The following is a 19,940-nucleotide window of genomic DNA, read 5'->3' as shown; positions in this document are numbered from 1 at the left end:
CAGTTTTGCACCTTTTCAGGTCATTGTCTCTTGCAAGCAGAGCTGTCTGGAGCAAGGCAGAATTGGTGTGCGAGGTGTCCTTGTCCATGGCAGGGTGGTGGAACGAGTTGATCTCTAAGGTCCCTTCCAACCCTCCCTGGTTCCATGGTTCTGTGGTGTTTCATTCAACAATTCTTCCTTTAGTATCCAGGAACAGCTATTGACGAAAGTTTTAACCAGTACTTCCCTAAAACAGAAAGAGTATTGGAGAAAGAATATTTAAAAAATGACATTGTACTGAAAATCAGTGGTTGATGTGACCTGAATTTTGAGTTATTCTGGATATTAATCTGGATTTTAAATCTCTGAGAAGGTCCAACCAAGTCCTGCATTCAGGAATGCATACATTTGGGCTGTAATCCAAGTTGGCTGAATCCAAGATAAAGAAGAGCCTTATCTGTACAGATTCGTGCCAGACTTACCTGGAGGTGACACTGGCTTAAAACTCATGAGCATGGGGAGGGTGTTTTCTAGTGAGAAACTCTCAGTGGCCCTGCACACTCCTTTTTAGCTCTGATAGGTCTAACACTGAAAACTTTTGACTTTAAAGAAATCAAGTCTCATGCAGACAACTGTTACTGATTCAAGGTTTTAGATATCAAAATGATGAATAGAAAAATCTTCTCACCAGTACATGCACTGTAAAGGAACAGTCTCCATGGCTTTCTCTCCTAAACAGGCACGGGTTATTGGTATACCCAGAGTATTTGCCAGACAGTCACGTTCAGCTCAACAACTTCACAGCCTGGAGTTGCCAAGGGGGAGCGCAGGTAGGTTTGTCCCCTCTGCATTCTGTTATGCTCAGGATCTTTCCAAGTATCTCACCTCCTCACTGACTAAAAGCTCTTGTGCTTCTATGTCCATGCCTCTCACCTGGAGGCTCCTGTTTTAAGGAAAGAGCCATAAACTTGATTTTTGTGAATTCTTTTTGCTACAAAATCAATGCTACTTTCACCAGCTGGCATTCTCTGTAATCATCTAGCATCTGTCTGCCACTGTAATAATAGAATTTTAGAATGGTTTGGGTTGGAAAGGACCTTAAAATCCATCTCATTCCAACCTCCCTGCCATGGGCAGGGACACCTTCCATTAGACCATGTTGCCAAATAAAAAATTCTCCAAGTATATCTGAGCTGTTCATGAAGATTGCAATAGGTAGATATATTACCTTTATAGAACTGATGGTTCCCATGGGATTTTTTTAATTCTTAAAATTTTTCACCTTTTATTATTCAAATTTGTCTAGCTTTATCCAGCTAATATGACTCACTATTAATTAATCTGATTTTTAAAAGCCACACCACCCTTTATTATGTCACATTTTTTCCCATACTCACGGTTTGGAGCCTCTGATCTTATTAAATCCTGTCTGATGGTTTGAGCAGTTTGTATGTATTTGTCTGTAAGGCTTTATAGCCTCACCCACCCATATGACTCTTCCTCTGAAGGTATCCAGTTTTTCAGTGTGATTTTTCAGGATCTGCATTCTCTTTGCGGAAAGGTTATTTGTATGAAAAGGAGTAAAAGGGTGATTTGTAGGTTTGTTGTTTGTTTTCTCTGCATAACTTGTAATTTCTTTGTATGTGACTGACCTAGAATGCACAAATAACTAAATATATTTTGCTTTTTTTTTCCATGAGCTCCCTTTAGAAACAATCTTCTTTCTTTTAGGTGCCCCATTTCAGAAGTGTTTAAGGCTAGGTTGGATGGGGCTTGGAGCAACCTGGGGTAGTGGAAAGTGTCAGTGCCCATGGCAGGGGTTGGAATGAAATAGTCTTTAAGGTTCCTTCTAACCTAAACCATTACATTTTTTGATGATGATATGCATTTTTATTATTTTATTTTCCTTTCATGTAGATTTTCAGAAGCAGGAACCTTGAGATCCAGCATTTCCGGATTTCTGCTTGCAAAGATTTTGGCATTGACATTGTGGAAAGCCTGGGAAACACCTCTGTGTCTGAGAGTGTTTTAAATGGACACCTTGGACAAAAGGTAAGAACTGCAAGGAATTTCAATGTCCCTTAAGTCTCACATCAACATTTCAATAAGAATGTGGAGAAATAAGAAAGGAACCTGGAGAACAGCCCCTGCCTCATGGCAGCTTGGGAAAAGCTTGGATTTTAAACTGGTTATAAGGGAATGCCCTCAAGTTGCACCAGTAAAGGTTTAGACTGGATTTTGGGGAAAATATCTTCACTGAGATGTTTTCAAGTGTTGGGACAGACTGCCTAGGGCAGTAGTGGAATCACTTGGAGGGTTTTTAAAGCCATGTAGATGCTGGCACTTCGGGGCGTTGTTTAGTGTTGGCCTTGGCAGTGTTGGGTTGATGGTTGGGCTCCATGGTCTTCCAGGGCTTTTCCAACCAAAACAGTTCTACAGGTTTTTGGGTTTTTTTTCCCAACATCTTTTCCTTTCAGCATGGAAGTTTTTAAGATTTTTAAGCAAATTTGAAACAAGGACTCTGGTTTTTCTGTTTTCATTAGAAACTACTATAAAATTTCACACTATAAGGCATAATCCCATATATTCTTTCTAAAACAACATTCAAAAAGCGAAAGCAAAATCACAAACACAAAAAGCTGAAGGATCTTAGCAAGACAAGTGCAAATTTTTTTCCTACTCATATTTTTTTTTTTCCAGGATTGATATGGTCTCAGAAAAATCTTGGAATTTCATCAAACATGACTTTTTGAGAGAAATAATAATTTTTTTTTAACTGAGCTTTTTGAACACAAATTCCTACACACCTTTTGCTTTTAGCACCATTTAACTATGCACAAGTGTCTTTAGTTTAGAGATTTGAGAATACTGAGGGGGAACAGCAGCTTTGGTGTCTATCCTTGTTAACACTTTGGTTTCCTCTTCTCTCTCTCAGCATCATTGGTCCACCTGGAACACAGAGTGTTACTTTTTTACTTGGGAATGAAAAATACTGACAAAATGTAATTTTATTTATGCAGTAAATATGTTCTTCTTCCACTATTTCTTTAGGCAGCTGGACAAAGTCCTTTGGGTGCTACCAGGTTGTTAACAGATTAATAACATAGATAACAATGGAATTTTAGTTACAACTGGCCGCAGCTGCTTGTTCATGATTTTAAAGTCTTTTTTTTTCCCCCTGCTCAGTTCTCTATTGTTGTTCATTAAATTAATTTTCTCTCTGTCTGGCAGAAATAAAAGTATTTTAAATGACTTTTCTTTAGAAGCTCACAGAAAGGAACCACCTTGGCAGGTCTGTTCTAAGTAGATAGTTCAGATAAAATTCTGGCTTCACCTGTCCAACCTTGCAGCATCCCAGTGATGTCCCAGTGAGTTTCTCTGACCAAGGGGTGGATGTCTTTGTTTTTGCTTTGCAGGATCCATGGAAGAACTCCAGTGTTGTACTTGCTGAGAGATTTAGAGGCGCTCATGCCGTTCCTTGTTTCTTGCAGTACCTCAGGGGGGGGGATTATCTTTGATTATCTCATGATAAGAGCCTCCTTGTCATAATTTATATCTTAATGTATGTAATTCTCCCTTTAATTATGATGTCTCTAATATAAATTAACACTTTATAACATTATTTTAATGTGAACCTTGATATTCCTCTCTGCTAGCCCTTCCACTTTTTGGAAAAAAGTGTTTTTAAAACAAGATTGTTTTCTGGAAATATCAGGACATTGAAGGGTTGGGGCTTTGACCCATTGAAACATTAGTGACAGGACTAAATCCAGGACTGGCAAAAGCCAAGTTAAAGGTTTGTTTTTTTTTAACTTCCAAGACATTCAGAAAGCCTCCTCCGTGTTCTCATTAAGCAACTCATTGTCATTGTGGGACCATTTAAGGAGAAACCTTTCTTCCTGGAAAAAGCAAGAGTTTTGAGACACACAGGGGAGGAATTATTGTCTCACACTGGTCTATTTGCTATTTGTTTAAATAAAATTATTTTTAAAAAGATAGAAAATTGGGTGGGATGGAAGAATCAGAAGTGTAAGAAAAAATCCAATAGAGACATTATGAGCAGTTTGTTACCAGAAACCAGGGATTTCTGCTCTGCAGTGATTTGGAATAGGATGGCCCAAGGACCAGGACTATCACTCCTGATGTTTTGGCCTCAGAATAAAACAGCTGATGGAACTACTGTGTCTTACAAAGACTGAAGATAGCACCTTGTCTTTGAAGTAATAATCTACATATAAGAGTCCATTACATTCTTTCCTTTCATTTGCAGGTGTTTTCACACAGAGTGGATTTCTTGATTGATTCTTTACTATGGCTTTTGAGATATATTCTACAAGTATTCATTGGCCTCAGAAATAGTATCACAGACTCCTGCCAGCCCTTCTTCCTCCAGGCTGCTCACTAACTCTAAGTATATCTTTATTTCCAGCCTGTTTCCAAGAGAGTTGGGCAGAGGATTGTACACTTCCATTCTGCTGTGGACTACAATCACTCCAAAATCCAGTTTGTTGATTGTGTTTTTCGTCTCCTGTGGCTTTTGTTCTTCCTTTCTGTCTTTTTAAGTTCTAATAGACCCTGAGGTCCTCTAGAGCTTTTCTGAGAGCCTGGCTTGAGTGTGTCCCCATGCCAAATCACAAAAAATCCCTTTGCATTTCAGTGCTCAGATTCTTCTTAGAGCAGAAATAAGGATAGTCATTTTTGCAGAGCAGGAAAAATTCCCACTTGCTGGACAGAAAAGGTAAAGTGAAATGGGGATGTAAAAATCCACTCTCTGGGGCTTTTTGGTGGATTCTTTCTCCCCAGGGAATGTCCAATCTATGCAACAACTCAACAAAGGGCAACAAGCTGCCCTTAAAAGTGATGCTATCACCTGCTTCAAGTGGGGAATTAGATGGATGTTGTGAGAATTTTCCAAACAACAGCTTACATCTGTCCTTTAAACTCCACAATTATGGGCAGTCACACTCTTGCATTCCCAGCTGCTGCATCCTGGATGCTCCATTTCTGGAAATGTTCATGGCCAGGTTAGGCAGGACTTGAAGCTACCTGGTCTTTTGGAAGATGTTCCTGCCATGGCAGGGAGTGGAATGAGGTGACTTTTGAAGTCCTTTCCATCCCAGACCATTCTAGGACTCCATGATTCTCATGGTGATGTTTCCTCCGTTTCTCCATTTCAGGATAGGACCTGTATGTCTGCAGGACTAAGGACTCCCAAAAGATACCAGCTCCTCATCTCCAACATAGCTTTCAGGAATTTTGATGTGAACACTTGCACAGCCATCAGGACTTGTTCTGGCTGTTACCAAGGGCAGGGTGAGTCTGATTTATTTTTATTTGTCAAGATTCCCAAATCCCTAACTTCCCCTCCCATTACAAGTTCATAGTTTCCACAGATGACCATTGATAACTCCTCTGCACGGGCTGAGATTTCAGGTTCTCCCCAGTCTTTCTGGATATGACTTCATCACTCACTTGAAGCCACATATTGCATTTATTTTTAGACAAACATAGACTGATTTTTGCACTGATACAATTTTCTTAGTGGAAACAGGTTTTATACACTGCCTTGTTTCTGCATCTTCATTTTGAGAGGTAAAATTTCAAGACAGGTGATTTCTTTAAAAGCTGTGACACAACCTTGCAGAATTTCAACAAACTGCTACCTCAGGCCAGCCTAAACCTGAGGTGAATTTGCCTAAGATAATGTGTGAACTAAGCATCCTTCTGAGCTTTGAAGAGGTACTCAAAGGCTCTTTGAAGAATGTTCCAACTGCAATTGCCTTTTGTATTGTAATAAAATATATTTATATATAAATAAAGACTTCCCTACAATAACATAAAAGAGAAAAATATTTCAGAGATGAGATCAAAGGACAGGAGGAATAGTAAAATCCAGCTTAGTCAGGGAAAAAACTGGGAATAGGACTGTCAAATAGTAACCCATGTTGTAGGGCACTCCGGCCAAGGCTGACTTGTTACAGTCCATGGGGCAATGATTTTCTGACATTTTTGTAAATATTAATGTGCTCATAAACTTTAGCCTGCATGAATATTCAACTTTTTTGTAGCTTTCTATGTTTCAGTAGTGAAAAAGTCCTCCAGACTCACTTTTGAGCCTAGGCTTTATTCTGCCAGGTGCTGCAAATACGCAAAAGAGTCAAGTGCATTTACACCATGTACTCATCTCTAAAAGAAAGGCAGACAGGATCTGTAAGAGTCACTGTAATTTTGGCTGTGGGGCCTGTGAATAAATGTTTTGAGTCACTGAGGAGCTGCTGGTAGGGCCAGGAGCAGCGCCTGGATCAGGCGAGTCTGAACCTCAGTCACAGCAGGGTACTGGGCAGGTTTGGTGTGGCACAGCAATAGCCATTCTTACAACCATCTCCATTTATTTTCCTGAATCTTCCTATTTTTTGTTGACCCATCAGACATTTTTCCAAAGGCAAGGTGGAATGAAGTTGGTCTCTTTTCCTCCAGAGAGTTGTCTTCAGGCCCATTACATGAGGTGACCATTTTGGTTTTTTTTGACATGCTGCTTGTCACCCACAGGTGGGTTTACCGTGACAGCTGAACATCTGGCCTTCACCAATTCCCCTTTCCAAGTGTCCTTCCCCTTCCCTCACTCTGCCATCCTTGAGGACCTTGATGGCTCTACCACGGGACAGAAGGGAAGTCACATCCTGCCTTCCACAGATATCCTGGCAACATCTTGCACAGCCAGTGCCAACTTCAGCCAAGTTTCTGGTGGCAGTGTCTGTGACAGTGACCTCGTTTTCCACCGTATGGATCTTCATTTGTAAGTAATTGCTCCACCTCCCAAAATACAGCGTGGGTTTTGCTTCTGTGTGTTGTTCTGAGATTGCTGCTGGTCTGAGCTCAGTCCCAGGACTGCTGCCTCTCTGCTTGATCCTAAACTAGGTCTACAGCCTCAGCAATGGCATCCCTGAATCTGCTGTGCTGTCTCCCATGGCCTGTCACTCCATGGCAGAAGGACAAGGATCTCCTGGAGATGCTGTGTCAGATCTGGTGTTCACACTGAAGTATTTGGTAGCTTGGGAAATTAGAAAGAATTCTAATAATAATCCAGTCCTGAGGTACAGCCAGGTCATTCCCATCAGCTGTGGTGCATGTACAGCTCCCAGTTCTGTCCCAGTTCACTTGTCTCCCCAAGCTGGAATTTTCCCTGCCTTTCCCCAGCTGGCAGCTAAGGGGATCCAGTGGAGGAATGGTGTTCAGCCAAGAACTGCTGCCACTTCTATCACTCAGGGAGGACACTTCCATATTTCTGACATAAGAAAAAGGGTGAAAAATATTTTTAGAGGTCTAAGCATCACTCCTGCTTTTCTTCCCATGCTCATCTTCCCTTCCCAGTCCCCTGCTCAGTATTTCACTCTCCTTTTGAAGTAAAAATCTGAAAATTATCCATATTTTGCCGTCTCAGGTTAATAGTACACAGGCAGAAATCCTGAAGTGCTCTGTCAGAGGGCTGTTAATCATTCATGTCTGCCTCATAATTAATGTTTTAGAAGTAGGAGGGGGAAAACCCCAACCCCTTCCCAAACAGGAAAAAAACTAATCAGCTTTTCCATTGAAGGAGAAAACTATAAGACTTTGAGTTACCTGGAGGCTTTGCATGCGGTTACTGTCTCGTAATGAAACCAAAAGTCTGCAAAAATTTAAGAGCTTGGAGTCATTCATATGTAACTAAAAGAATACTGGGTAGAAGGCAAAACAAAACTGTGCTTGGTGTCTTTCCTAAGCAGTTAACCATGAGATCTTGGGGAAATTAATTCCCTTTCTAGTCTCTGTTTACCTTGGTGAAATGGACTACACGATCTTTGGGTTGATGCTGTGTGGGTGGATGGAGCTTCTCTAAATGTTGCCTGTAGAGTGGTTTGGGTCCTTTTGGATACTGCCACAATGTAATTGTTAATAATTCATGGCAGTTAAGATTTTTAATACACCTTGTTTCTCCTGGCATCAAAAGGTGGGCAAGGAACAAGCACAAGTGGAAGTTCATCTGCAACATTGCTGTTAACTCTGGAAGAATTCACCAGACCTAAATTTTGTTTTCCCAGTAAACTGCATGAGAATTTCCCTGGAAGTGCTCAAGACTAGGTTAGACAGGGATTGGAGCAACCTGGTCTAATAGAAGGTGTCTCTCCCCATGGCAGGGGGTTGGAACTAAAAGAGCTTTAAGGTCCCTTCCAATCTAAATAATTCCAGGATTTGGTGATTAGTCATATCAATGACTTCTCAATTAAGGTTTTATTTCAAGCAAGTATTTATTTAGCATCTTTATTATTCATCTGCATGAGCTGGGAGTCAGTTTATGTAACAGATCCTTGGCAGTCTGAGAAGAAGGAGCCAGCTGTTAGCCTGTCCTCCTGAGGACTGTGTACTCAGCAGAGTAACCCCAGGGACCATGACCATCCTCTCTGTGCTGCTTCCAGATCCTCTCTCCTCAGCAGCTCCCAGCAGCCAAATCACCATCATGTGAAGCTGAAAGATTTTCAGATCTAGCCAAATGAGTGTGGTGAGTCAGGGACGCTTTGTTCAGATAGATAGAGCTCCAAAAGGAACCTGGGAGAGGACCAGGATGGGGAATAAAAGGAGCTGGAGGGGATGAAGAGTAAAAGTCATTAAAATACCTACAGCATGACCAGAGGATGAGGGGTGGGAGAAGGAGAACGGGTGAATTTTATCCAGATGCATTTGGAGAGTGTTTGCAATAAAAAACGAATAGTTTAGGATTAATACAACAAAACATGACTAGGAGCAATTGGCAGAGGTTGAGTAAAGAGAATAAAGATAGGTGACTGACAGGAAAAAAATTCCTAATAGTTCCTCTTGGATCCATCTCACCTCAATGAAAAGACAAAAGCACTGTTGCTTGTCTGTCTTTAGTTTCTGACAAGAAAAGGGTTAAAAATCTCTCTGGAAGAAATCTTTCTATTGTGCTCTACCAGGTCGTGGAATATGAGACCTGTCAGGTTACAACATGAATTTTTTTGTGCTCAAAAAAAAAAAAAAAAAAAAAAACAAACAAACAAAAAAAAACCAAACATGAGAGGCTTGAGATGTTGGGTTTTTTCACTTATCCTGAATTTCAGAGATGAGTTTCCAGTTCCAAAATTCTTGAAGTTTGAGGCAAATAACGGATTTTAAGAGGGGAGACCTAGTATGGCATCCTCTATCTCAGAAACCTCAGGATCATTCCCTGACCCTGAGAGCAACAGGCAAGGACATGGACATGGCCATATTTTTAACCATCTCAGAATCCAAAACGTCAGGGATGTTGCATCAGCACTAATCTTTAGGGAAGACCCCCTGCCTGGGAGTTGTCAGGGATAGGGCTGTTTGGTGCCAGCTAAAAGAATGTCTGGAACAATTTCAATTATTTATGATACAATGTGGGCAATTGACTGTTTATCTTCATGTTGTTTAATTTACCAGTATGCATGTGTTTTAGTGACACCTTTCCCCAAAATAAACTATGTGTTTGGGAGAAAAGAGCATTTTGTTAGAGAAAAACTATGGAAGCTCTTTTCTGAAAAGGAGAACTACTATCTTTAATATTTTGTGACTCTCTGTCCTGAGCTACCTCACTCAACAACTTCCAGGGAAATGGGGATCCATTTCCAAGCTACCACTGCTATAACAAAACCCTTCTTCACAAAGTCCAGTTGAAAGTTAAACTAATGTGTCACGTAAGCACACTTTAAAGAGGGGTTTTATGTCTTTTAAAAATGTAATTGGAGCTTATAAAAGTCTTTATAAATTTATATGTGAGAAAGTTATTGAGTAGTCTGAAGCACAGCTTATGCTATGGCACAGCACAGCATGGCTGCAGGCTAGAAACGGCTGCTCCAAATGCCACCCCTACCCATATTATCATGAAACTATGAATCTCTATTAATATTAAAACAAATTTTCATTAAAAAATTGTCATAACATGATTAAGTGACTTTCAAAGTTTCTTCACATTATGCATAATTTTTACAAGAGGAGAGCATTAGAATAATCTGCAGAATGGCAGCACCTTGCGGCGAAGGGGACTCCAAACATCAGTGGCTGCGTCTGCCAAAAGGGAGTTTCCCTCCTGGTCCCTCCAATCTGCTTTCCTTATCTCACTGGGGAAGCCTTGGACTTGCTCAGCACCAGTCTTGCAGTTCAAGCCTTTTATTGTCTCCCTCTTCTGCTTCAGAGCAAAAGATTAACTTTTTAGGTTTCACTCCTAAATCAGCTGTAACATCCTCTCTGTGTGATGCATTTCTGCTGCAAACTCAGCCACTGCTGATGGGTTGGTGTCCCCCTACCTCTGTGTCTTTGAATCATGAAGAAAGTTCAGATGGTTACTCTGGTTTTGTTTTTCCTTTGATATTTACTCTCTGTGGTGCCTTCAGCTGAACATCTCCCTGCTGTGAAACACCCTGACAACCACGATTCTTCTCTCAATGTCTTCAGTCTCTCTCTGGCCATGTGTCTTCTCCGTGCACATGATTGTACCCACAGGGTACAATCCCCACAGGGGGCAGCTTACATGGTCACATATCCCAATAACCCATCCTCTGAGGGCTCCTGTGATGTAACATGGAAGGCAAATATTAAATTATTGACTGCTCAATTACCAACTCATCAGCTCAGCTTTAGAGATTCAGCCTTTATTATTACTGCATTTCTGGCATTTCAGACATCCCACCAAGAGAAATTTGTTTCCCAGTGGAGGACACCTTTCCACTCACCCTGCAGTCAGGGGTATGGGCAGCAAAGCCAGATCCTGCACGGCGTTATGAGCATGCAAGACAAGATATTTATTCAAGCCTTCTCCCTCAGCTTGACCATCATCTAAAGTATTTCCAAGTGCAGGGAGATAAATTTAACATTGATGCAATGTTTGCTGGCCCTAAGCTTTTGTTCCTGGCAAGGAGTCTGGCAAGTCTGTTGGATGGTTCATGTGGCCTGGATAGATCAGAGCCAGGTGCATCAACTGGGACTCCCTGTAACAACCAACATACTGAACCTAAAATCAAAGAATGGTTTGGGTTAGAAGGGACCGTAAAGATCCTTTTGTTCCACCACCTGCTATGGGCAGGGACACCTTCCACTACCCCAGGTTGTTCCAAGCCCTGTCCAACCTGGCACTGGACACTTCCAGGGACTCTTCAGAACTCTACGTGATGTGGGAAAAGCAGAGTGAACAAGCAGTCCTCCTCTGGTGTTTGCTGTGCTAGCACTGCAGACATTTGAACTGTTTTTTCACCAACCACTTTCCAGCTCAGGATTTCTGTCTGATTTTAGTTTTCCTGAAAATATCAGCTTGTAAACTGTAGGATCTGGGGAAATGCTTTAAGAACACCGGGAATTTTGGAAGTCAGGGGCAGCAAACTGAAATTCTACTCTGAATTAATCCATCTTGACTTGTCAGTCACAACCCTTTCTATTCCTGGGAAACCATTCCAATTCTTCTCTTACTTAAAATTCAGCCCATGGTGGTGACTCAGGATCAGGGTCAAAGATCTGGTTATTTCCTAAAAGACTCATGCATGAAAAAAAAATCACTGCTACTAAGGATACATAATAAAAGACAGATTTGAATAATGAGCTTGGTATCTCAACAAAGATACACACATTTACTGAAAACAGCTGAAAATTCTTAGTTCTTGGCAATTAAAATAAAGTGAACTGGTCTGGGGCCCAAGATTAAACCTGTAAAGTGTTTGATATGGTTATAATTTTGAATTAGCCTCCCTTTGGCCAACAATAAACATGGACTCTTGGTATAAACATTTGGTGTCCCATTTGAAGTTCAATGCTAAATTGTTTCCTGTTTTTGAAGAGGGATAATCATAATGGATTATTGCACAAACAGAAAGCATTTAGAGCTAAACAGAGTGCCTGCCTTCATACACACAGATATGGACCCTCAGGATAAATAAGTTAATGGTAAACATAAACAGGAGAGTTAATATTTGTTCTACTCCATGTTGTTGATTGGCTTAACAAATCCTTTGTGGCCCATATCTGTCGAGCAGTTCTGCACAATGCATTTGAGCTAAATTATATAACAGTTTATACAGTCACAATTGGTGAATTGTGGCTCAGACTGTAAAGCCCTATCCTGTAATCCTGCCATATTTCTAAAGCAAATTGCTCCTTAATTGAAACCTGCTTCGATATAAAAAATACAGCCTTTACAATGAGTCATCCTTTTTTCCCCCCTTACAGTTTGTAAAGGCTTCCAGCAGTTTAAAGGGAGGGTTAATTTTGCATTAAGACCATTGCCTCCTAGTTTCTTTCTAATAAAGCCAGGAGAAGTTCAGGGGAAGGCTCTCCTCTGATAATGAAGCTCTCCATGTTAATGATGCGTGCAGGCTCCCTCAGATACTCTGAATTAGAAATACTCGTGGTGTGCCAACACTCTTCTACTTCATTAGCATTAAAGAGAGGTAGATTGGTGGCTATTTAGGGCACAGTGAAATCACTGGCTATTTAGGGCAAATGGAAATGGTGCTAATTGTGGCTGGTAATTCCATTAGTAGGGTACTTCCATTTTGGTGCCTTTTTGGCATGGAGGTGAAAAAACAACACACTGACATCCTTTCAGGGGGAGTGTATCTCAGGCTTATCGTGTCCTTGCACCAGTTAACTTGTACACTGAGCTGAGAAGCTTTCTAGGCTCCCCAAATTTTTGGTTTGGTTGTGGGCAGCCTGTCAGGAGTTGGAAATGAATTTATGGATGGTAACACCTCAAGCAATATATGTAAAAGACAAGGACACAACATTCCAAGTCAAGAAAACCTTAGAGATTCCAGGCCATAAGGCATCTCCTGCTCCTTTTCCCTGCTGGGTCATGAACAGGCTTTCAGCTGGACATGAGCCAGCTGTGCCCAGGTGGGCAAGCGGCCAAAGGCACCTGGGCTGTGCCAGCTCTGGGGTGGCAGCAGGGCCATGGCAGTGACTGTTCCCTGTGCTGGCACTGCTGGGGCATCTCCAGTGCCGGGGACAGCTTTGGGACCCTCATGACAAGAGGGACATTGAGGGGCTGGAGTGTGTCCAGGGAAGAGAACAGAGCTGGGGAAGGAGCTGGAGCACCAGGAGGGGCTGAGGGAGCTGGGAAAGGGGCTCAGCCTGGAGAAAAGGAGGCTCAGGGGGGACCTTCTGGCTCTGTAGAACTCCCTGACAGGAAGGGGAAACTGGCAGGGGTGGACTGGCACAGGCAAGGCACAGGACAAGAGTACATGGCCCTAAGATGCACCAGGAGAAGTTTAGATTGAAAATTAGAATGAGTTTCCTCATGGCAAAGGAGGTCAGGCGTTGAAATGGGCTTTGTGGGGCAGTGGTGCTCATAACTCTCTAAAAATAGATTTAAGTCTCCATGCCTGGAGGGATTTAAAACACATGTAAATGTGGCATTTCAGGACATGGTTTAGAGATTGGCAGTGTTTGGTTTCTGGTTGGACTCAATGATCTCAGAGGTCCTTTCAAACTTAAACGATTCTATGATTCTATAACTTGTCTGTTAAAAGTAGACACACAGGAAAATATATATTTCACTTAACTGTAGCCATCTGGAAGTTTGTTATGCATTTTAAGATATTTATTTGGGCTCTTCTAAATATTGGTCTCCAACATAAATGGATTGACATTTAATTCACTGTTAGTGAATTCACATTCCCATTCACTAGCTATTGGATCTACATGGTTGGTGTGGAATTGCCACCTAACCTTCTAACAGGTCAGACTTGTACCCCAGCAGGACTGTCCCTTCCAAGGTTTCTTCTCTATCTTTACTTCTCCTGGAAGTACTGGCAAGAATCTCCCAGTAAAAGTGATTCAAGTTGTTCTCTTCAGAATCCTCTGGTGATGAAAATGGAAATAAATAAAGAGTAAAACCATGTGAATTTATGCTGCAGAGAGGATGAGTCTGAGTCTCTGTCATTTGCTGCGACATTGGGCATCTTTACAACTCAATAAGTCTCCTTCTGATGTGCAAAAGAGTTTTGCATTATGTGTGGTGTTCTTCTGCTGCTAGAATACCTGCGCAGGTGCTGATAGCTGTGGCAATAATGTGCTTGTTGTCATTTACTTGCTTAATTAGCAGCCTAATATCCTGGTCCAGTTAATGCCCATAACAGGAGGTTTATTAGTGGTACAAAAGCTGTTTAAGCCTTATAAACTCCTTCCAGTTTCATTGGTCTGCCAATATCTTCTGGTTGAGTGATCCTTTGCTGATTCACACTTTGTTTTGCCACTGCTGTTTCTCAGCTAAATGTTTCTGGGTAACCAGAAAGCTCTTTGACAAAGTGACAGGCACGAGAATGACAAAAACAAAACCAAACCAAAACAAAACAAAAAAAAAATCCAACAACAACAACAACAAAAAAAAAAAAAAAAACCCCAAAAAACAACAACAACAAAAAAATCACTGATTTTAAAAGAGAAAAGAAAAATACATCTGGGATGACTGCTCTGGTGATTTTGCATCATCTCCAAAGCACCTGGGGAAAAAAAAAAAAAGCAACAATCCAACCAAAAACTGCAAATACAGGCAAATTTCAGGATGACATGAGTTTTAGCACTGTCTTGGGTTAGTAAGCCATATCCAGTCTGAGAGGTTAGATAATATGCTGAGATGTGTAGCTGTAAGGTAATGCTTCAAATATTGAGAAAAAATTATTCAAGGGATGCTTAAAAGAGGGGATTTTTAAAGCTTATTTTCAGCTCAAATGCCAAAACTGAGAGGAGTCTACTGCAAACTTAAATCTAAAGGGTTTATGACCCCTCATGATACGAGGGCTAATGTTGATCTGTTCACTAAGGGTCTTTTCTCCTGACTTGACTGGTCAGAAATTAGGAGTGCCAAGTTCTAGTGAAAAAGGGGGTTGACTTCTCACTTGGTTGCTCATAAGGACTGCTGTACTAAAAGTTCACCCATTTTGTGAAGGATTTAAACAGTCCACAGGAACGGGCAGAGAACATCTCTTTGAATTACACAGGACTTTTTTTGAAATTTTTTGACCACAGAAATGGGAGTGAATAATCGCAGAATCACAGAATGCTTTGGGTTGGAAGGAACCCTAAATAAATATCACCTTATTCCAGCCCCCTGCCATGGGCAGGGACACTTTCCACCAGAACCAGGTTACTCCAAACCCCACCCAGCCTCGGCTGAGGCTAATAAGAAGACCACCAAACTTCATGAAGATCCTAAAAGTTGAACGTGGGGTCCCATGAGTCTGGCAGAGGGAAAATACTCTGGCAATTTAGAAATTAGTACTCTGATAAATCTGCTCTGCTCCCTTCCTCTTCCTTTACTCCTACATGCTGCATCTCTCTTTTTCTCTTTCTCTTTTTACAGCACTTGGGGCAAAATATTGTTTCTTATGGTATTTATAAATAATTACAAAAATGGAGACATATTCTAAGGGAGATCCAGCACATTTGCTGTAATTCAAATAAAAATAAAACTGTACAGGTTGCAAAATAACAGAGTTCAGTGCAAAAATGTAATTAATTGTTGTGGTTTTTTTTTTGTTGTTGTTGTTTTGTTTTGTTTTGCCTTGTTTTGTTTTTGTTTTTGTTGGTTTTTTTTTTTTCCTGCAGAAAAGAGGCACCTGACATTCCCTATAATTTAACTGTGACTGACAGAAGGAATAAGTCAAACACAGTCAATTATGTCCCTGATACTTTATCAAACCTGTATGGCTGGATGGTTCTTCTCTTGGATAAAGAGACTTACACGTTGACATTTGACAACCCTTTGGTCAGCAAACAGCTCCAGGTAACACGGGAAGGTTTTATAATTTCAAAATTATATCTGGAAGAGATAACCATGTTTTCATCTCTTTGGATGAACAGAGAGAAATAAAATAGAGTTAAGTGCAATGAGAAAGTCTCTCTGTATTTATAGGCTTAGATAAGATGACTGATAAGCTCTCTCTTATCTCTTAGATAAACTCTCAGTAGTCACCTGGAGCAGGAAGGTAATGGAATCATGGAATGGTTTGGGTTGGAAAGGACTTTAAAGCTCATCTAGTTCCAACCCCTACCATAGGCAGGGACACCTTCCACTAGACCAGGTTGCTCTAAGCACCATCCCACCTGGCCATGGGTGCTTGATGACTTTGGATATCTTAGGTGAAAGTTCAGTGTGGTGCTTAGGAACCAACAGGTTTTTACTACCTTAAATGTTGAAGCAGTTTTCAGAAGATATTTATTCTCCTCACCTTTCAAAAGTGATGAGGGTAATTGATTTTTTTTTTCTGTATTTACCATCACCTCCTGCTTAGTTTTTAATCCCTTTTCCTATTTCCAACGCATGTTGCCTGTGAGGAGCGCTATCCTTCTTACCCCTTTATGCTGCTCTCCATGGAGCTCTAATCACAGACTCAGACGTTTCTTTTGGTTCCCTCTTCTCCAGTATTCAGTGACATTTAGCAACTTCAAGGCTGGGAATTACCTGCTGGTGGAACACAGGGATCTTCCTGCCCATCTTGAGGCTGTGGTGTCCTGTGGGACAAGGAGGGGACAGCCACTCCAGCTGGTACCTTCGTATGGCCAACACAGGAGCTGTGATTGGCATCTTGACAGCAAGCTGGGGAAGTTCACCTATCTGGGTAAGTGCAGTGTGGGGGTTGCAATCTACATTTGTGATCAAGAATGGTGATGGAGCTGATGTCTCGTTAATTTAAACCCCAAATCTACTCAAGGCCAGCTTTCAATGGCCTTTCCATAAGTGAGAGGTCCTTCAAAATGCTGATCAAATAGGTAAGTGCACATCAGGTGCATCCCTAACTGATCTGTCTGATGCCTGACCTAGCAACAAAAGGAACAAAAGGAATGGGCCATAAATAGTGGGTGATGTGACACCAGTTGTATTTGAGTTGGCTTTTTTGAGTCGTAAAGGCATTAAATTCCACCAATTACCTCGGCTGTCAGCTTCTCCTACATCACAGATATTAATAAAAACATGGCCATCTTGCTAGGCTGAGCCCACTGAAGGCAGTAAGATTACTGGGAGACAATATTTTCTAGGGCTGGAAACTCCCAAAGACATCTTAAACGTTTGGCTATGTGACTTTGTACATGAGATCATGGAGCGTGTTGGAAATTATTTTTTTGAAGTAATGGACATTTTTCATAATACCCATTCTCAAGCAAATAATTTTATAAATATCTAAGCTCTATATGCCAAAGGCAAGGTAATTATCATTGCCTTTATTAATAGCAGCAGAACTAGAAATCACAAATATATTTTGGTGTCTTTGAGAAGATTATCTTCTCTGTCATGACTCATACCAGCAAAGATGATGATTTTCATTTTAACAGATGTTTTTTTTTACTTATGTTCCATTAAATGTAATGAAATTCCCTTGATTTTGCACTACTGAGATGGCATGCAAATGACTTTCTCATGTAGGATACCTTTAGAACAATCATTGTGACAGTGGAGAGGAAAACAGGCCTGGAATGAGGGCAGACAATCCACTGAGCTTGGTCTGGCAACAGTGAAAATCAACCAGTGTGGAAAATCATATTTGTGGAGAAGTGGGGAAGCCCAAACCTTAATCTCAGTCTGAGGATCACACTTGTTGTGTCCCCTCTGGTCCTTCAGCCACTGCCACAGCATAGTTTGTGTTTAACATTTTAGCTCTAAAAACGGGCTGGATGTACACAGGCTTCAAATTATAAAAGATCCCTGTGCTTGCTAAATCCCAAACTCTACTGGTCACCATCTGGGAGTCTGCCTGGTCTAGGTCAAAGCTGTGCCAGGAATTTGGCCAGCATTATAACCATGTAGATTATTGGGGTCTTGGTCTTAGGTCTGTGTCTTGGCCTTATTTAGATACAGTTCAAGTGTAAATTGGTTACTGTAAATTTAGCTATTGTGTCTAAGCCTTACCAGAGATCAAGTCAAGTATTTACTGAAAGAAGAGATCAAGTCAAGTATTTACTGAAAGAAGAAAAATGCTTTATTATTTCTGCTTACTAACAGTGTAAATTTGTTCCTTCAAATATAAAAGGTGACTGTATTTCAGTTTGCATATCCTCATTTGCACTGTCAGAACAGCATGGGAAAGCTCAGAGGATGACATCTAAAGCAGTAACTTGACCTCTGCTGATGAAAATAGAGGAGATGAGAGTCTTGGGAAGACTGGGACAAAAGTGTATGGCTGGCATATGTCACTCTTGCATCACAGATACTTTCCTGTCCTTCTCTTGCCTTAGTTTTATCTTGATTTTTATTACACAAAGAGCTTGTTGTGGTTCCTTATTTTGCTAGAGAAACAGTAATACAACATACACGAGAGGAAATTCATGAAAACACCTAACATGTATAATTCATGCTGTGAACATTTTCTGTGAGGACTTTTATAGGAGTGAGATCAATAATTCAGTGTTGGGTGCCTAATATCTATGCTGTATGTGTAGGGTAGAAGTTTGAAACAAAGCAGATTCCTGGCCCTGGTGTGGGATTTCTCTCCTTCTCTCCACTGTGCAGGCTGAGAGGGTGAGGATAATTAGCCAGCGGAGCAGATTCATGGCATGTGGTGGACTTTCCATCACTCAAGGTCCTTAGAAGATGCTTGGCTGTGTTTCAGGGAAATATGCTCCAGCTCTGCAAGAAGCTATTAGAAACCTCATGAGGCGAGATTTATGCTCCATAGGAGGTCAGAGAAATCTGCCACAATAGTCCCTTCTGGCCTTAAAACCCCACCAGTCCACCCACCCACCCAGAGAGGACAAGGCTAGATTTGGCCTTCAGAACATCTCCCCGCCTAACTCTGCAAGTTGGCTCTTTTAGAATTTTGGGGTTTTTTTGATATTTTATTTACATTTAACTATATGAAATAATTAGCCAACTAATTAATCCCGTTTACAAGCTTTGTCGGATTCTTCAGCTGTCAGTCATGCCCGAGCCCGGGGCCGGTGTTGAGTCTTAGCTCCCTCCTCCATCAGACTTGGTCTCCATGGCTACAGGCTGCATCTGCTGACACCCCACTCTCTATTTACTGCTTAATTAAGAATTTCACGCTCAGCCCTTATCTGCTGCTAAGAACAAGAACACACTGTTAAGAAACTCCAAATTTAGGCTGCTGCACAAGGAAAGCCTTTCTTGTTGTCCTGACTGCGTGGAGCCTCTTTAACTACCCTCTTGGCAACTGCGCTGCCACCCTTCAATCAAAAATCATTAAATGGGGCAGAGATAATGAGCATGTAGCATATCAAAAGGAGGATGTTTGCTCGGGCTAAGGAGGAAAAGCTGTAAGGGCCTATAAGCAGCCGCCACTTCAAAGGGAGAAGGGGCTGATAAAGAGTCATTTGTTCCTGTTTGACTTATGTAAAAGGTCTGGTATGTCGCAGCCCCGTCTAGCAGACGCGGGTCCCCCTTCTCCAGGCTCGTGTGTCAGCGCTCGGGCAGCTGGGCGCAAACAGCATCAGCCCGAGCATAAAATCACTTGACTCCGCGGCCACAATGGGCACTTGTAGGGGGTGGCAGGGGGACAATGGCAAGACAATTATTGCAGCTGCTCGGGAGGGCCATAATTCTTCCTGCCCAAAGTCGGCGGCTCTGGCGTATATTAGTCATCCTCCAACTCTTGGAAGCGTTTCGGTGGGGTTTCGACAGCTGCTGGTGTACCACCTCTTTGCAATAATTGTACATTCTGGCTGGGGTCAACTCACTTTTGACCCTCTGCTTTTGTGCCCCTCAGAAAGCCTTTTAGGGCAAACTGTGGGGAAGTGGCAGGGGTGCATTACATCCAAAAATTAACGTCGGTAAATACGGATCAGATGCCAGCTCATTAATGAGCAGGCTCCTGAATTCACACAGCCTTTTACTCAGGCCTGCATGGGGGAGAAAATGGGGAGAAGGGGAAGGAAAACGCCGTGACTGAGAAGATATTGTTATTCAAATGAAGCAGGCAGCCGAGTGAAGCCACCTTGGCCAGAAGTCT

The 19,940-nt window shown here is 41.6% G+C and overlaps 1 protein-coding gene across 1 annotated transcript in view; it reads left to right on the top strand.

The window, feature by feature from the left end:
* Window positions 1-19,940, top strand: part of PKHD1 (PKHD1 ciliary IPT domain containing fibrocystin/polyductin) — a 237,622-nt gene that overhangs the window by 118,329 nt on the left and 99,353 nt on the right. The window contains exons 43-48 of the mRNA XM_041426139.1: window positions 719-809; window positions 1,897-2,031; window positions 5,157-5,292; window positions 6,529-6,775; window positions 15,586-15,763; window positions 16,403-16,598. Coding sequence (XP_041282073.1) covers window positions 719-809; window positions 1,897-2,031; window positions 5,157-5,292; window positions 6,529-6,775; window positions 15,586-15,763; window positions 16,403-16,598 — 983 coding nt within the window. The remainder of the gene's footprint in view (window positions 1-718; window positions 810-1,896; window positions 2,032-5,156; window positions 5,293-6,528; window positions 6,776-15,585; window positions 15,764-16,402; window positions 16,599-19,940) is intronic.

Source organism: Onychostruthus taczanowskii, unplaced genomic scaffold (genome assembly GCF_017590055.1).
Source record: "Onychostruthus taczanowskii isolate IOZ18803 unplaced genomic scaffold, ASM1759005v1 scaffold90, whole genome shotgun sequence".
NCBI lineage: Eukaryota > Metazoa > Chordata > Aves > Passeriformes > Passeridae > Onychostruthus > Onychostruthus taczanowskii.
This window is presented reverse-complemented; position numbering and strand designations above follow the sequence as displayed.